This window comes from Heteronotia binoei, chromosome 2 (assembly GCF_032191835.1).
Source record: "Heteronotia binoei isolate CCM8104 ecotype False Entrance Well chromosome 2, APGP_CSIRO_Hbin_v1, whole genome shotgun sequence".
NCBI classification, from domain to species: domain Eukaryota; kingdom Metazoa; phylum Chordata; class Lepidosauria; order Squamata; family Gekkonidae; genus Heteronotia; species Heteronotia binoei.
The window spans coordinates 146,465,077-146,477,981 of record NC_083224.1 but is presented as its reverse complement, the minus strand read 5'-3'; the positions used below and the strand labels follow the sequence as shown (position 1 = coordinate 146,477,981).

Sequence of the window (12,905 nt, the reverse complement as noted above, 5' to 3'; positions counted from 1 at the left end):
TACCACAAGCAAGCAGCATACTACTAAACCACGTACAACAGAGGATTCTGGGAAAATGTTGCTAAGATGCTCATTGAGTTCATATGTGCTGCTGAATAGTTGGTGGGGTCTCACTGTGCTTCCCAGAATACATCCACACTTCTGGTCTATACTATTGGGGAAAGATTAGGGAAGCTGCATTTCAGGCACACTAACTGGGCATTATTGACTTTCTTCTTTATGAATTCCAATTTAAGGAGCCTAGGGTTGCCAGGTCAACTGCTATGATGGAAGACCTCTAGGCAGAAGTCAAACAAGGTTGCCCATGATGTAATTAATTTTTTACAAACTAAGGTCAATATACTCCAGCTGCCCTTAAACTATTTCAGACGAAAACATTGGCTCAATCCTTATATGGAGCCATGATTGGGCCACCATCTTCTTGTTTTATACTTCAGGAAAGAGTATAATTGAAACTCCTGAGAGCAGCCATTCAACTACCCTGCTATATTTCAAATTCAAATTTGACAGGCATGGTAAAAGTTGAGGCTAGGGTGTGCCTTGTCTCCATTAATTTTTGAATAAAGCTACAGTTCAGTCCTCTAGGCTTAACTCCTTTGATATAGTCATCCATCTACATGGTTACAAACGGTTAGGATCAAGCTAATGAGTTTGGGCCTTTCCCCTCACTCTGTCTTGGAAATGTGTATGAGCGGGTGAAACAAGTTACAAAGCAAAAAGTGATGGATACTGAGCAGCAAGCAGATTGAGAGAGATGACTGATTTTCCTGTCTTCAGAAAACTCTAGATATCTAGTCTCCCAATTGGAGATCTTCAGCCACAAGAAAGCATTTTCCCTTGCTAGACATCAAGTTTTGGATGGGCAATATAAAATGGTTCCAAAGGCAGACAGGCTATATCCTTGTGGTTCAGGGGAGACTGAAACTATGGAACACATTCTACTTTGTTGCCCCCTATATCAAGAGGTTCGCTCTAAGTTTATCCTTCTCTTACTCAATAGGTATCCTGGTTGATCAGATTTGATGAATGCTTGAATGTTACTCATAGATGAAAAGCTGGTTTTCACATATACTACAAAGTTTTCTGCAGCAGCTTGCAAAATAAGCCAGATACTGATGGTTTACGTTTTTATATTTACATATTACAGAATTTTAATAATTTTATCTATCATTTTATGTAACTGTACTTTCCTCTGAATTATAAGCTAATTTATGTTTTGGAGTTAATTTTTTTTTCCTTATCCACTGCGGTGGTTGGGAATTTTGCTGAGACTTGTGCTGGTCTATGACTGCATTAATAAAGACTTTGAACTTTGACCTCTAGGTAATCCCCCATTATTCCCAACACCTGAAAGACTGATGGTAGAAAAAATGGTGGTGAACTGGGCGGCGGCGGGGGGGGGAGGGTACATCACTTCTGGCAAAAAATGGAAGTGATGTTATGACAAGTGGGATGCTATAGCATTTGTCAAAATCTCTATGGCTTTAAACCATAACTTTTTGAGAATTCTAGAGGACCCCCCCCCTTGATAGTGGTTGATATCTGCTATTAGTGCTGTTGCTCCTGTCCCTGCCACTCAAATGCTCCTGGGGTTCCAGGGTATGGCCTGGCAACTCTAAAGGATACCCAGGATTCTCCAGAACACCAGATTAAAAACTACTGATATTAAGCCTGGTCTACACACATACAATGCTGAAGTGGTAAAATAGACTGCACAGCTTCAGACTTTAGCCAGGAAAGTCAAACATCCTTCCATGTTAAAAACACCCCACAAATACAAATACAGCAGTCAGAGAGCAAGCCAGAACTTTCCTCCCGTGCAGCAGGTATCCTCAACCTGTAGTATGAATTGCTGCAATCTGGTCTACTTCCTCAGTTTCTACCCCTTCATTCTGCGGCACGTATGTGCCTGTTCTCTGATCTGTGCACATCCAGATCTACACTTGAAAGAATAGTTTGGGGTAAGGAATGGAGTATAAACACCTATTATTTTATTTACAATGTTATGATCCTACTTTTTCAAAATCATTTGTCAGCTAATGCCATATGGATGCCTAAATTTAAATACTAAGGTGTTTTAACATTTTATTCCTACATTAGCTAATTAAGTATAATTACTAAGTAATAGCTTTATTCAGCATTCCAGCTTATAATACAAAGGCTGAACATTAGGTATTTTCACTAAACCAAAAAGAAAAGACAAACCCCCCCATAAAAACACAAAATTGGAACATACCTTTTGAAAAAAATTACAGTAGTCTCTTTTCAAAATATGTATGGCAACTTCTCGTAAACCCTCAAGTCCATACATGTCTGCAATGCTTAACATGCAACTGAAGAAAAAGCAATAATTGATATTCTACATAAAATATTGTCAACCCATAAAAGGAGCATTCTGCAGTAACTGACATTACATCTAGACAAGTGTAATAAGGCACTCTAAACTCTAACTTGTTCATACTTCTTTAACTAGGTGAAGTGACATTTCTAAAGTGCAACACATATTCTAACAATCTTTTAAAAATCAGTTTAATATACTTTCTGCATTGCTGTTTAACTACAATTTGAAATCAGGGTTTGAACGTAGTTGGCAAGCCCTGGTTAACAGGAAACCTAGTCACAGTTTAACCATAATTACTGTCAGTGAGAATATCATGCTTAAGTTCTAGCATATGAAATCCATTTGCAAGAAGTGACTGCAAAGTGATTCAGAGCCTGTTATTTCTTTACCACTGCAAAAAGATTAAAGGCACTGCATTAGCAATGCCTCAAGTGGAGACCGTGTGTGCACCAGGTTTAGACAGAAAAGCATGAAAAGAATTATCTACAAATGCCCCCTTCCCATGCTGAATTATTGAACTCTCCTTCTTTTAGAAAACTTGCCAAAGTTCAAGTGACTTTTTCAAAACATTTTAACAAGTCCCGTTCCACCTGACTTTTGGAGCTTAGGGTTAAATCAGCAAAGGGGAGTGGAAATTTCAGTGGTGTGATGATAAAGAATTTCATTTTGATAGAACAGGCTTTATTTTTGTTACCCATTCTATGCCTGAAATATGTGGAACAATTTGTCTAAATAAATATCAGCTTAGTGTGTTGTGAATTCTTGTCACATGAGTGTGCATAATTTGGTTCACATAGTTCTGGGACTGTGGTTGCAATGGTTATTGTAACCTGGGACAAATTGAAATTATCTTGCCTGGTTTATACTATGGACAGGATTCTGGATACAATCAGTTGAAAAATATGCCATGATTGCTTTCACAAACTCACTGGATTTGGCATTTACATTCTTTACTCAAAACAATGGCAATTTGAAGATGGTTATATCTAGCCAGACCGTTCACCAAGCTCAATGACCAGAAAACATAAAGCACATGGATGGAATTTCATTGTTTCTGGGTGAAACACAGTTCATAAACAGAGAATGATGATGAAAAATAAATTTACCAGACTTGTAATATTGCAGCAAAGAACAGGGGCTTTCAGGAATCAAACAAGGAACATGGCTCAAACATCTTCCCCTTACCATATACTCTTCTTCTTCACTCCAGTTCTACCACCATCTTTTTGGGTAGTGTCTCAAATGGGATTTCTGGCACCTTTACCTTTTTATTTATAGACTTTGTGTTGCAATTTGCATTCAAATGTAGAGCAGAGCAAGCATGGCATTCAATTAAAAAAAACCTAACTTGACACATACCCAGCATCTGCTTTGTTTGGAAAATCCAGAATTCCGCCATAGATAAAATGGAGAATGACAGTTATTTCTACTTGGTTTATGCTGCAAAACAGAAAATGAAATTGTTACAGACACCAACATTTGTGGCATAAATTAGAAGGCTCATCATTTTTTATCAATCTTGAGTGGTTCACCAAGATTGAATAGTAATGTTATCGTAATTTTAAAACAAATCATAAGGTAAAGAGACAAGTATTACAATCTAAATTACACACAGTTGTCCTTTCCCAGCTGCTAAAATGTAAAAGGCCAGTACTCACAAGATCAGCCTGCTTCAGTAATGTTGCCCTTGCCTGCAACCCTGAAGCTTCTTACTTGCTACTCACTTTTCTGAGTTAAGCAAGCCAGTCTTGACACTGGTGGATGAGACCCCAAGTGGATGAGACCACAGGTTTATTGTTCTTAGGAACTTCAACAGCAAGGCCAAGGTCATGCTGTTGGGGGTGGCATACAACTTCTTAGCTGCCATGATAACCATAGGGCTCTCTCAGAGTACTGCTAGTCATAGCCTTAATTTGGTGTTCTTCACTGGATGGAAGTCACTTAATCTGAAGATGGAAGAGATCTGCATAAATCAGTTATCACAGGAAGATCAAGGATTGGGGCAATAGGATGAATGAGATTCAGTATCCTGGTGGGGTTAGAAGACTAATCAGAATGACCTATCCCTAGAAAAAAGATAGATTCAAATGACTAATGACTAAGATTTACCACTTTTAATGACTAAGATTTACCACTAATCTAACTAGAAGTCACACTGAATAGCTAGTGGACTTTTAGAACTGAGAAGCCACATGTACACCAGATAACACTGTCTCTAAATGATCTCAGGTGCATGCTAACCAGCACCCAGATTCTAATCAGGTTAGCTAAAGTGGATAGGGTAACTGTAAGAGCAACAGCTGAGGAAGATTGGTATTACACACAACTGAACATTACTAGAGCTCATAAGGAAGCTCCATCACCACTGCATCCATGAAGAGCTATCTGATTATGCTACTCAGGGTTTTATATCTGGGCCAATTTATTTAGGATATTTCTATGCCACTTTTCAGAGGTCTGATTGAGGTGGCTTACAATTAAAATATCACAGTACTAAACACATGTCATTCATTGGCAAAACATGACAATACTTAAAAATACAAAAAGTCCTCAGATTTTTTTTTATGCTATAGCATTTGCCCTAAGAAGCATTTTATTCTTTCCAAAAGATAAAATCTCTCATAGCAGATAGATCCAGGTGGTCTGAAGCAACAGAACAAAGTAGGAGTCCAGTAGCACCTTAAGACCAAGTAAGTTTTATTCAGAATGTAAGCTTTTGCATGCATGCACAGAAAAGCTTGCATTCTGAATAAACCTTTGTTGGTCTTAAAGGTGCTACTGGACTCCTACTTTGTGTCCTCATAGCAGTTTCTCTTCATAATTCCTCCAAATTTTCCAGTTTTCTCATTGGGAAAACTGGGGGGGGGGGGGGGGGCGGGGAGGTATAACCTCTCCTTGCTTTATCCCAATTGTTCTAGCTTTTCTCCCAGGCCATTATAGCTCCACCAGAGAGTCTTATTGCAATTGATTATTTATTTATATTATTTATAGTCCATCTTTCTCATTGAAACTCAAATAGTTATTTGAGAGAACGCTCAGCACCTCTGGATTTAAAGGAAGGCTGTATTGGGAAATTTCTGGAGATTTTGAGGGTGGAGTCTGGAGAGTGGGGTTTGGGGAGAGACTTCAGCAGGGTATAATGCCATAGAGACCAACTTCCAAAGCAGCCATTTTCTCCAGGGGAACTGATCTCTGTCAGCTGAAGACCGCTTGTGATTCTGGGAGATATCCAGCCACCATCTGGAGGTTGGATAGAGGGAGCAAGGCCTTATGCCTCCTCCCCCAGGCCATCTGCCTTACCTGAAATGACCCCAGGGAGCTGCTGTTTACCCATATGGGCACTACATATAAATCAGGGGTGACCAAACTGCAGCTCAGGACCCACATGTGGCCTTTTCACACTTATTGTGTGGCTCTCGAATCCCCTACCGCCACATCCACTGACTTTGAAAAGGCATTTCTCTTGCAGTCACTTCTACAAGTCAAGCTAGCTGGTGGCTTGGAGAATTCATTTATAGTTAAAATTGCTTTCTGGCTCTCAAACATCTGATGTTTATTCTATGTGGCTCTTATATTAAGCAAGTTTGGCCACCCCTGATATAGATAATCAGTACGTTCCACCAATAAAACTGACAGCTGCTCCCCAGGACAATTTCAGGTTGTGAAAACCTCATGGAAGGAAGCTTAAGCCCTGTTCCCATATATATGCTGTGGTATAAGCTAAACTGGACACCCTGAACAGTTGGGCAGATGGCCTTGGGGAGGAGACTTAAGGCTTTGCTCGATCCAAGCACTCCCACAGCATGTCTGATTGACAGCTGATCCTGTCCTATGCTTTTTAACATCTATATGAAGTCACTGAAGAGATTATCTGGAGAACATACTATCAACATACTGATGACACCAAGTTCTATTTCTCCTTTCCATCTAATGTTGGACAGCCAATAGATGTAGTGAACCAGTTTCTGGAGACAGTAAAAGATTAGGGGCCAAACTGGATGATACAAAATTTCTGAGTCCACCATGGGTACATAAGCACCATTCTGGAACCTTTGCTAAAAGTTTTAACATTGCTGCTGGGGCCCAATTCTGCTAGGGACAAAGTATCAGAGAGATGATGAATGCTTCCTCCCCCTCCCCCTGTTTTCAGGAGCTGAAAAGGTGACACAGCTCCTGAAAACAGTGAGGGGTGGACAGGGGTCTCTCATCTTCCTGCGCAGTGGTTCCCAAGCAGGATTGGGCCCTGGCAGTGATTTTAAATGTGAAAAAGGCTTTAAAATAACACCATATCCCCAGGATAAACGTGAAAATGTGGTATTTTCTTCTTTAGCCCTTGCTGAGAGTGAATGAACTGCAACAACCCAGACAAAATGGAAGCACTGTGGATAAGAAGTAAATTCAATCCATGAATAGGTATTAAAATTGTTGTAGATGAGATTATTTTCCCACTAAAAATATTTCTTTGGAGTCTTGGGATACTTCTGGACACCTCACTGTTCTTGGATAAGTATCTGAGCTTACCGGGAGGGCCTTTTAACCAATTTAGGGTGGTATGACAGCTGCAGTCATTTCTGGAGTAAGCAGCCTGGCCTCAGTCCCACCTATTTTGGAAACAGTCAGATTAGATTACTGTAACATGATCTTGACTAAGGCTTAGTATATGTGTGGGAGGGGGTGACTCTTGATAGAAGAAGGGGGAGGCAGTGACAGCAGCAAGCACTTTGATTAACCTTGTGGGTTGTATGCCTAAGGGAAAGAAACACACACTTTAATATCTCAGTCTATACAAATATATTATAGGAGATGAATAAATGGTGGCAGTGAGTGATTAGAACAATGTTTGAGCCCCAACCTCAATACCGTTGTGTAAGTAATGGCTGATTAGTAAAGGGGGGTGGGCTACACTGTCTGTTGAAGTCTCCGGGAGAGAGGACCTGAGATGTGAGATGGTCATGCCTCTCTGTAGATTGTAAAAGAGACAAGAAGGGTGGCAATTGTGACATCTTGACCTACTTATAAACCATAACCTGAAGATGAGAGGTTGTGGAGGATTAGAAGGCATGCTGTGTGAGTAGATAAGGGGCATCATACCCTTCTACTCTAATCAAGCTGACAACAGTGTGCATTATACCTCTGCATCCTGAATTTCTCCCTTTCATCACTCTTTGCACCTTCTGACTGGGATATAAGGACGCAAAGATTTCCATTCCAACTCATATCTGATGAAGGGCATTTTGACTCTTGAGAGCTCATACTCTGAAAATCTCGCTGGTCTCTAAGGTCCTACTGGACTCAAATCTAGCTCTTCTACCTCACAGGGTTGTTTTGATGATAAAATGGAGGAGGGAAGAATGAGACAAGCCACATTGGTAAGAATGACAAGTATAAATGAACTTAAAATATACGGTATATATTTTTAAAAATATGAGCAAAAAAAGTCTGTCTTATCAGAGCTCATGTTTTGAGACAATAGAGTCATGACCCAACCATATATTTGCAGAAGCATCTGGCTGGCCACTCTTGGCAACAAATGCTAAACTTATATTGACAAGTCACCACCTTCTCTATGCATATACTGAGCATTCACCTTCTCATCACCTCTTAGCTGAATTACTGCCAGTGTTTTTTTCCACATCAAGCTCTTACTTGCATCTCATCCAGTCAATTCAGAATTTTCTGATTAAAAGCCATGCTTTAATTTATCTGATTAATACTCAGCTCTTCCCCAGGGGCTCAAAATACCTTACAGCTGTTTCTCCAAATGCTTTTCTGCCCCTCAAGGGCTCACAATCTGAATATTCATAATGCTTTATACAAATATAGATCTAAAGACCTGAGCTCAATCTTTAGTGTGATGGTAATGGCAACTCTACCCTGGATGGCCCATGCTAGCACAAACCTGTCAGATGCTAAGCAGGGTCAGTCCAGGTTAGTATTTGAAGGGGAGACCACCAAGGAACTCCAGAGAAGGCAATGGCCAACCACCTCTGTTAATCTCTTGCCTTGAAAACCTACAGGGTTGCCAGCACTTTACACAGATGCACACAATGGGATCTCTGGGGTTCTTCCTAAGCAGTTGCTGGATGAAACTGCTGTATGTCAGACTCCACGGAGGGGCTGGAGTTGGGGATGGGTATGCTTGCCTTCCAGTGTCTCCTTTTGCAGAATCCTTGTGAGTAATGCCTCAGCAATAGAGAAGAAGGAGGCATTCCCTCACCCTAGTCCTCTCTCTCCCCGGCCTTTGTCTGCCTGCTGGCTTTGAGGACAAAGACCTGGCCTCATTCCTCCATGGCTGTCTCCAGGCAGGCCTTATAAAGGAGTACCTGTGGTGGGACTTCTCTGGGCTCCCACAAAGCTTCTCTTAGCCACTTCTCCCCAAGGCAAAGGCCCATCCTGTATTTCCAGGACTGGTTTTTTTCCCCCTACTGAACCTCCTGCCTGCTCTTGGGTGTTACCAGAGATTGCCTTCCCATCACTGCTCAGCTACCCCCTTCTGATGTTGCCTCATCTTCCCTCCCCTGTTTGTCCAATGGTAGCCAGGGACAGTCATCCAAGGGCTCCACCGCTTGGGCAGGGACAGCCAGTGATGGAGGCCACATGAGGCCTCACCAGCAGAGGTGCTGCCATGGCAGTTTGTTTTTACTTTAGCCTTTTTAAAAAAAGCTAATGAGGACCCATAGTCTCCATCTTGTATGATTCCCAGTCACCATCTTTCTTGTTCCAAGCAAACTTTTCTGTTATAGGTCCTTTGGGGCTTCTTCCAGATTTTAACTGATATGGTTTCAATCCAAATTCTTCATTGAAATATTTTCTAGTCCACTATAACATTGTTTTCTTCTATATTGTATGCTAACTCTTGTATATTCAATGCTCCTTTATCAAACTTTGTCATCTCCAACTTCCTTTGCTGCGTTGCTCAATCCTGTAATAAAAGCTGTAATCCTGCTAGGATAAAATCCCCACATTCCATACATCTAAATATATGTTCAATAGCAGCAGTTTACCTACATTTTTTTCTTTAAAACACTGTAGACCAAATGTCTGTACAAAAGACAATGTCCCTGGGCATGCATCATATCACTTGTTGGTGGAATATATTCCTTGCTTCAGTACAATAAGAACTAGCTTTATCTTGCAAACACAGACTTCAGTGTAATTTTAATGCACAGCTCCTATGAATTAGTCCTGTATTTTGGAGAGAGGGATTCTATAATAGTTAATGGGAACTACTGCATATGGGGACTCAAGCCACTGGTCTCAAACTTCTGCATGGGGACTCAAGCCACTGGACTCAAACTTTGTTCTGTTACCATGAAATACATTTACAAAGCAGTTACCATGAAATACATTCAAGAAGCATTCAGTGAAAACCAAAAATAAAGAATTTTGCTAAGTGGTAAAAATTAGGACAGTTGTCTGATGTATGTGAAACATGAGGTAGCCATAAAAACCAGCATGAGCGAGTATCCCTGCTGCTTGACAGCTGGTATCTTAAACAGCATTTTCATTATTTCAGGATAAACCATATGCACTAAACTCTCCAGTGTTTATAAAGACAGCATGAAAATTTGCACTGAGCAGAATGATGGCTAGAGAAAGGAAACTTTCTACTGCAATTATGAATCCTACCTTCCAATATCTGGAAGGTTAAGTCTTCAGTTAAGAGTAACACACCTAGGTAGAAAGAATGCTCCCTTGATAAATTATAACATATAGTGAGAGCTCCAGCCAAGTCAATAGGAAAAGCAATTGCACAGTTCAAGATAGACAATATTGTTTTTTTAGTGAAAAAGTTGTGACCCAAGTTTCTTAACTAGTGAAAATTACAAAATGCCACATGTGGAACAGCATCTAACACTTTATCAATCAGTGCAAAGATCCATACTTAAGAGATGTGTAAGGATGCAAAAAGAACTTGCTTTTAATAGCAGCTTCTTCAGAACAGTGCAATGACAGTTTTTATATCCTTGCAGATTTAGCCCACTATATTAAGGTTGGCAGAAAAATAAAGGTATAGGAACTGCAAGAGGAATGCTGAGGACAAAGCAGGCAGGCAGCTTTGGAGTTTTACAGCATAGCTGCAAGCATTTTAGACTATTAAAAAAATAAACCCAATAAAGATGTCATAGTGACTGATGTCGTAACAGTAAACTGTAAGAGGATTTGAAAATACAACAGCACCATCAGGAAGAGTGGGAAATGCACCAAAAAAAGGGAACTACTATGCATTTTTAGCAGTTTAAATGAGGTTAAGCATACGAAAGGAACATACCTTGAGAAGCATGACCCAGGAACTGAAGGGTCTCTTGTTTTACATGGGGTTGCACTCCCCCCTAAAAGAGCAGATCCACAACTTGAGGGTACTGCTAGACTCAGGTCTCATATTAGATAAGCATGTGGTGCAGTGGTCAGGAGTACCTTTCACCAACTTCAGCTAGTAAGCCAGCTTTGGCCTTTCCTGGATGAGAAAGATCTTACCACTGTGGAGCATGCTCTGGTAACATCTAGCTAGACTACTGCAACATGATCTACATGGGGCTGCCCTTGAAGAGTGTCTGGAGGATACAACTGATACTGAATGTTACAGCCAGAGTGCTGACTGAAGTGGGTTGTAGAGACCAAGTCTTATTTCACCTATACTAGCTCCCAATTTCTTTCCAGGCCCATAACAATGGTTTCAGCAGCATACCTTATAGATTTCCTACTCCAATATGAACCTACCTGTCCACTACAGTCATCTTTGGAGACCCTGCATCCCTGCCATCTGAGATTAGAAACTGGCACCACAAGAATGGGCCTTTTGAATCATGGCATCAAAACTGCAGAACCTTCTCCCTAGGGAGATTCATTTGTCGTCTTCTATTACTGTCTTCTGCCAGCTGGTGAAGACTTTTCTGCTTTGCTTGGTGTTTTATCAGTAAACCTCCTTCCTGTTTACACATCTATGAGTTTTGATGAGTTATTTACACACATTTTAAAATTTGTTTTAATGTTCTGAGCATTTGCCACCCTGAGGACTCTGAACTGGGTGGAAAGACAGCATTAAAATATTTTAGATAAACAAAATATTTATATAACTACAAGTCCCATATGAGCAATTCACTAATTTACAAAAGATATACATGCACCATTTGTTTACTAATATTGGAACCAAATAGTAATAGTAAACACGTGATCCCACTTCAGCAGCCCCGTGGCGCAGAGCGGTAAAAAGCTGCAGTACTGCAATCTGAGCTCTCTGCTCACGACCTGAGTTCAATTCTGGTGGAAGCTGGGTTCAGGTAGCTGGCTCAAGGATGACTCGGCCTTTCATCCTTCCGAGGTCAATAAAATGTGTACCCAGCTTGCTGGGGGAGAAGTGCAGATGACTAGGGAAGGCAATGGCAAACCACCCTGTAAAAAGTCTGCCGTGAAAACATCGTGATGCGACATCATCCCAGAGTCAGAAATGACTGGTGCTTGCACAGGGGACTACCTCTACCTTTTTAAATCCCACTTCATGTAATCCCATTCATGTTATCCCATTTACCACAATAAGCAATGAGGCACATATCGATTCATTCTAATGATACATTTTCTTTTTGTTCAGCAGTAGATCAGAGAGACTCACTAATTAGTGTCCGCCCTGGCCTAAGAAACTATTTAAATTGGATTGAATACAACTTCTAAAATCAACCCGGATTATAACTGGACATATACTAAAGAGATTATTATTAGGCTGCAATATGATCTGAACATAAAGGAGATATATTTTAGAGAGATCTGTCTCTATCGCCTGACTGTATTTGAAAAGATAACATTTGAAATCTCAGGTGGAGCTGTCGTGGAATGTGGATTAGCAGGAGCTTGAAGCTACTTTACAATTTGAACTAAGAGACTGAGTTTGAGGTCAGAGAAAAATGGCACTGCCTAGTGAAATGTCTTATAAAAAAGATATCTTTTCAAATATATCTCTGAAACAGGATCTTGGCTCATTTATGCAGCTTATTAAAGAGCAAATGAGTTGTTTTATGCTGAAAGCTAGTGAAATTGTAAATCTACAGAAGTTGAGTGCTAAAGAGATTCTGCTGACGTCTGTGGAATCGGAATGGGAAAGTGATATGCTTTGAAACAAACAAAGGAAAACCAAAATGGTCTCCTATGTCGCAGTATTAAAACAAGACCGGAAATTAAGATCCAGTGAAGTCATGCTGAGAGGGAAAAATGGCTTGAATTCTTCCTCCCACCGTTGAGGGGGCAGGCCACAATGATCAGCAAATTATGATGTGGAAAGCTTTCCGGAAGAAGGATCTTGAATTTTTTTTGCATTTTTGTGGATGGTTGGATATGGAACCTTGATTAAGAAGTGGCATGCGATTTCAAAAGGCAAACTGTGATGTCTGGGTCACATTAAATGGGCTGTCTCTGATGTAATATGGATGCAGAAATTAAAGGAACTCAAAAGCTTTTAATCTTTGGGAAGAAGGATTCCTGAATTTTGATTTTTCTTTTTTCGTGGGTAAACAAACAAGCAACTATTAATAATGAACAGATATGTGATTTTAAAAGAATAAGGGAGATCCTA

At 40.3% G+C, this 12,905-nt stretch overlaps 1 protein-coding gene across 1 annotated transcript in view; it reads right to left on the bottom strand.

Moving 5' to 3' along the window:
- The window catches only part of BTBD8 (BTB domain containing 8), a 65,243-nt gene that overhangs the window by 22,520 nt on the left and 29,818 nt on the right, over positions 1–12,905 (bottom strand). The window contains exons 6-7 of the mRNA XM_060232184.1: positions 3,701–3,781; positions 2,237–2,333 (exon numbers count right to left, since the gene is read on the bottom strand). Coding sequence (XP_060088167.1) covers positions 2,237–2,333; positions 3,701–3,781 — 178 coding nt within the window. The remainder of the gene's footprint in view (positions 1–2,236; positions 2,334–3,700; positions 3,782–12,905) is intronic.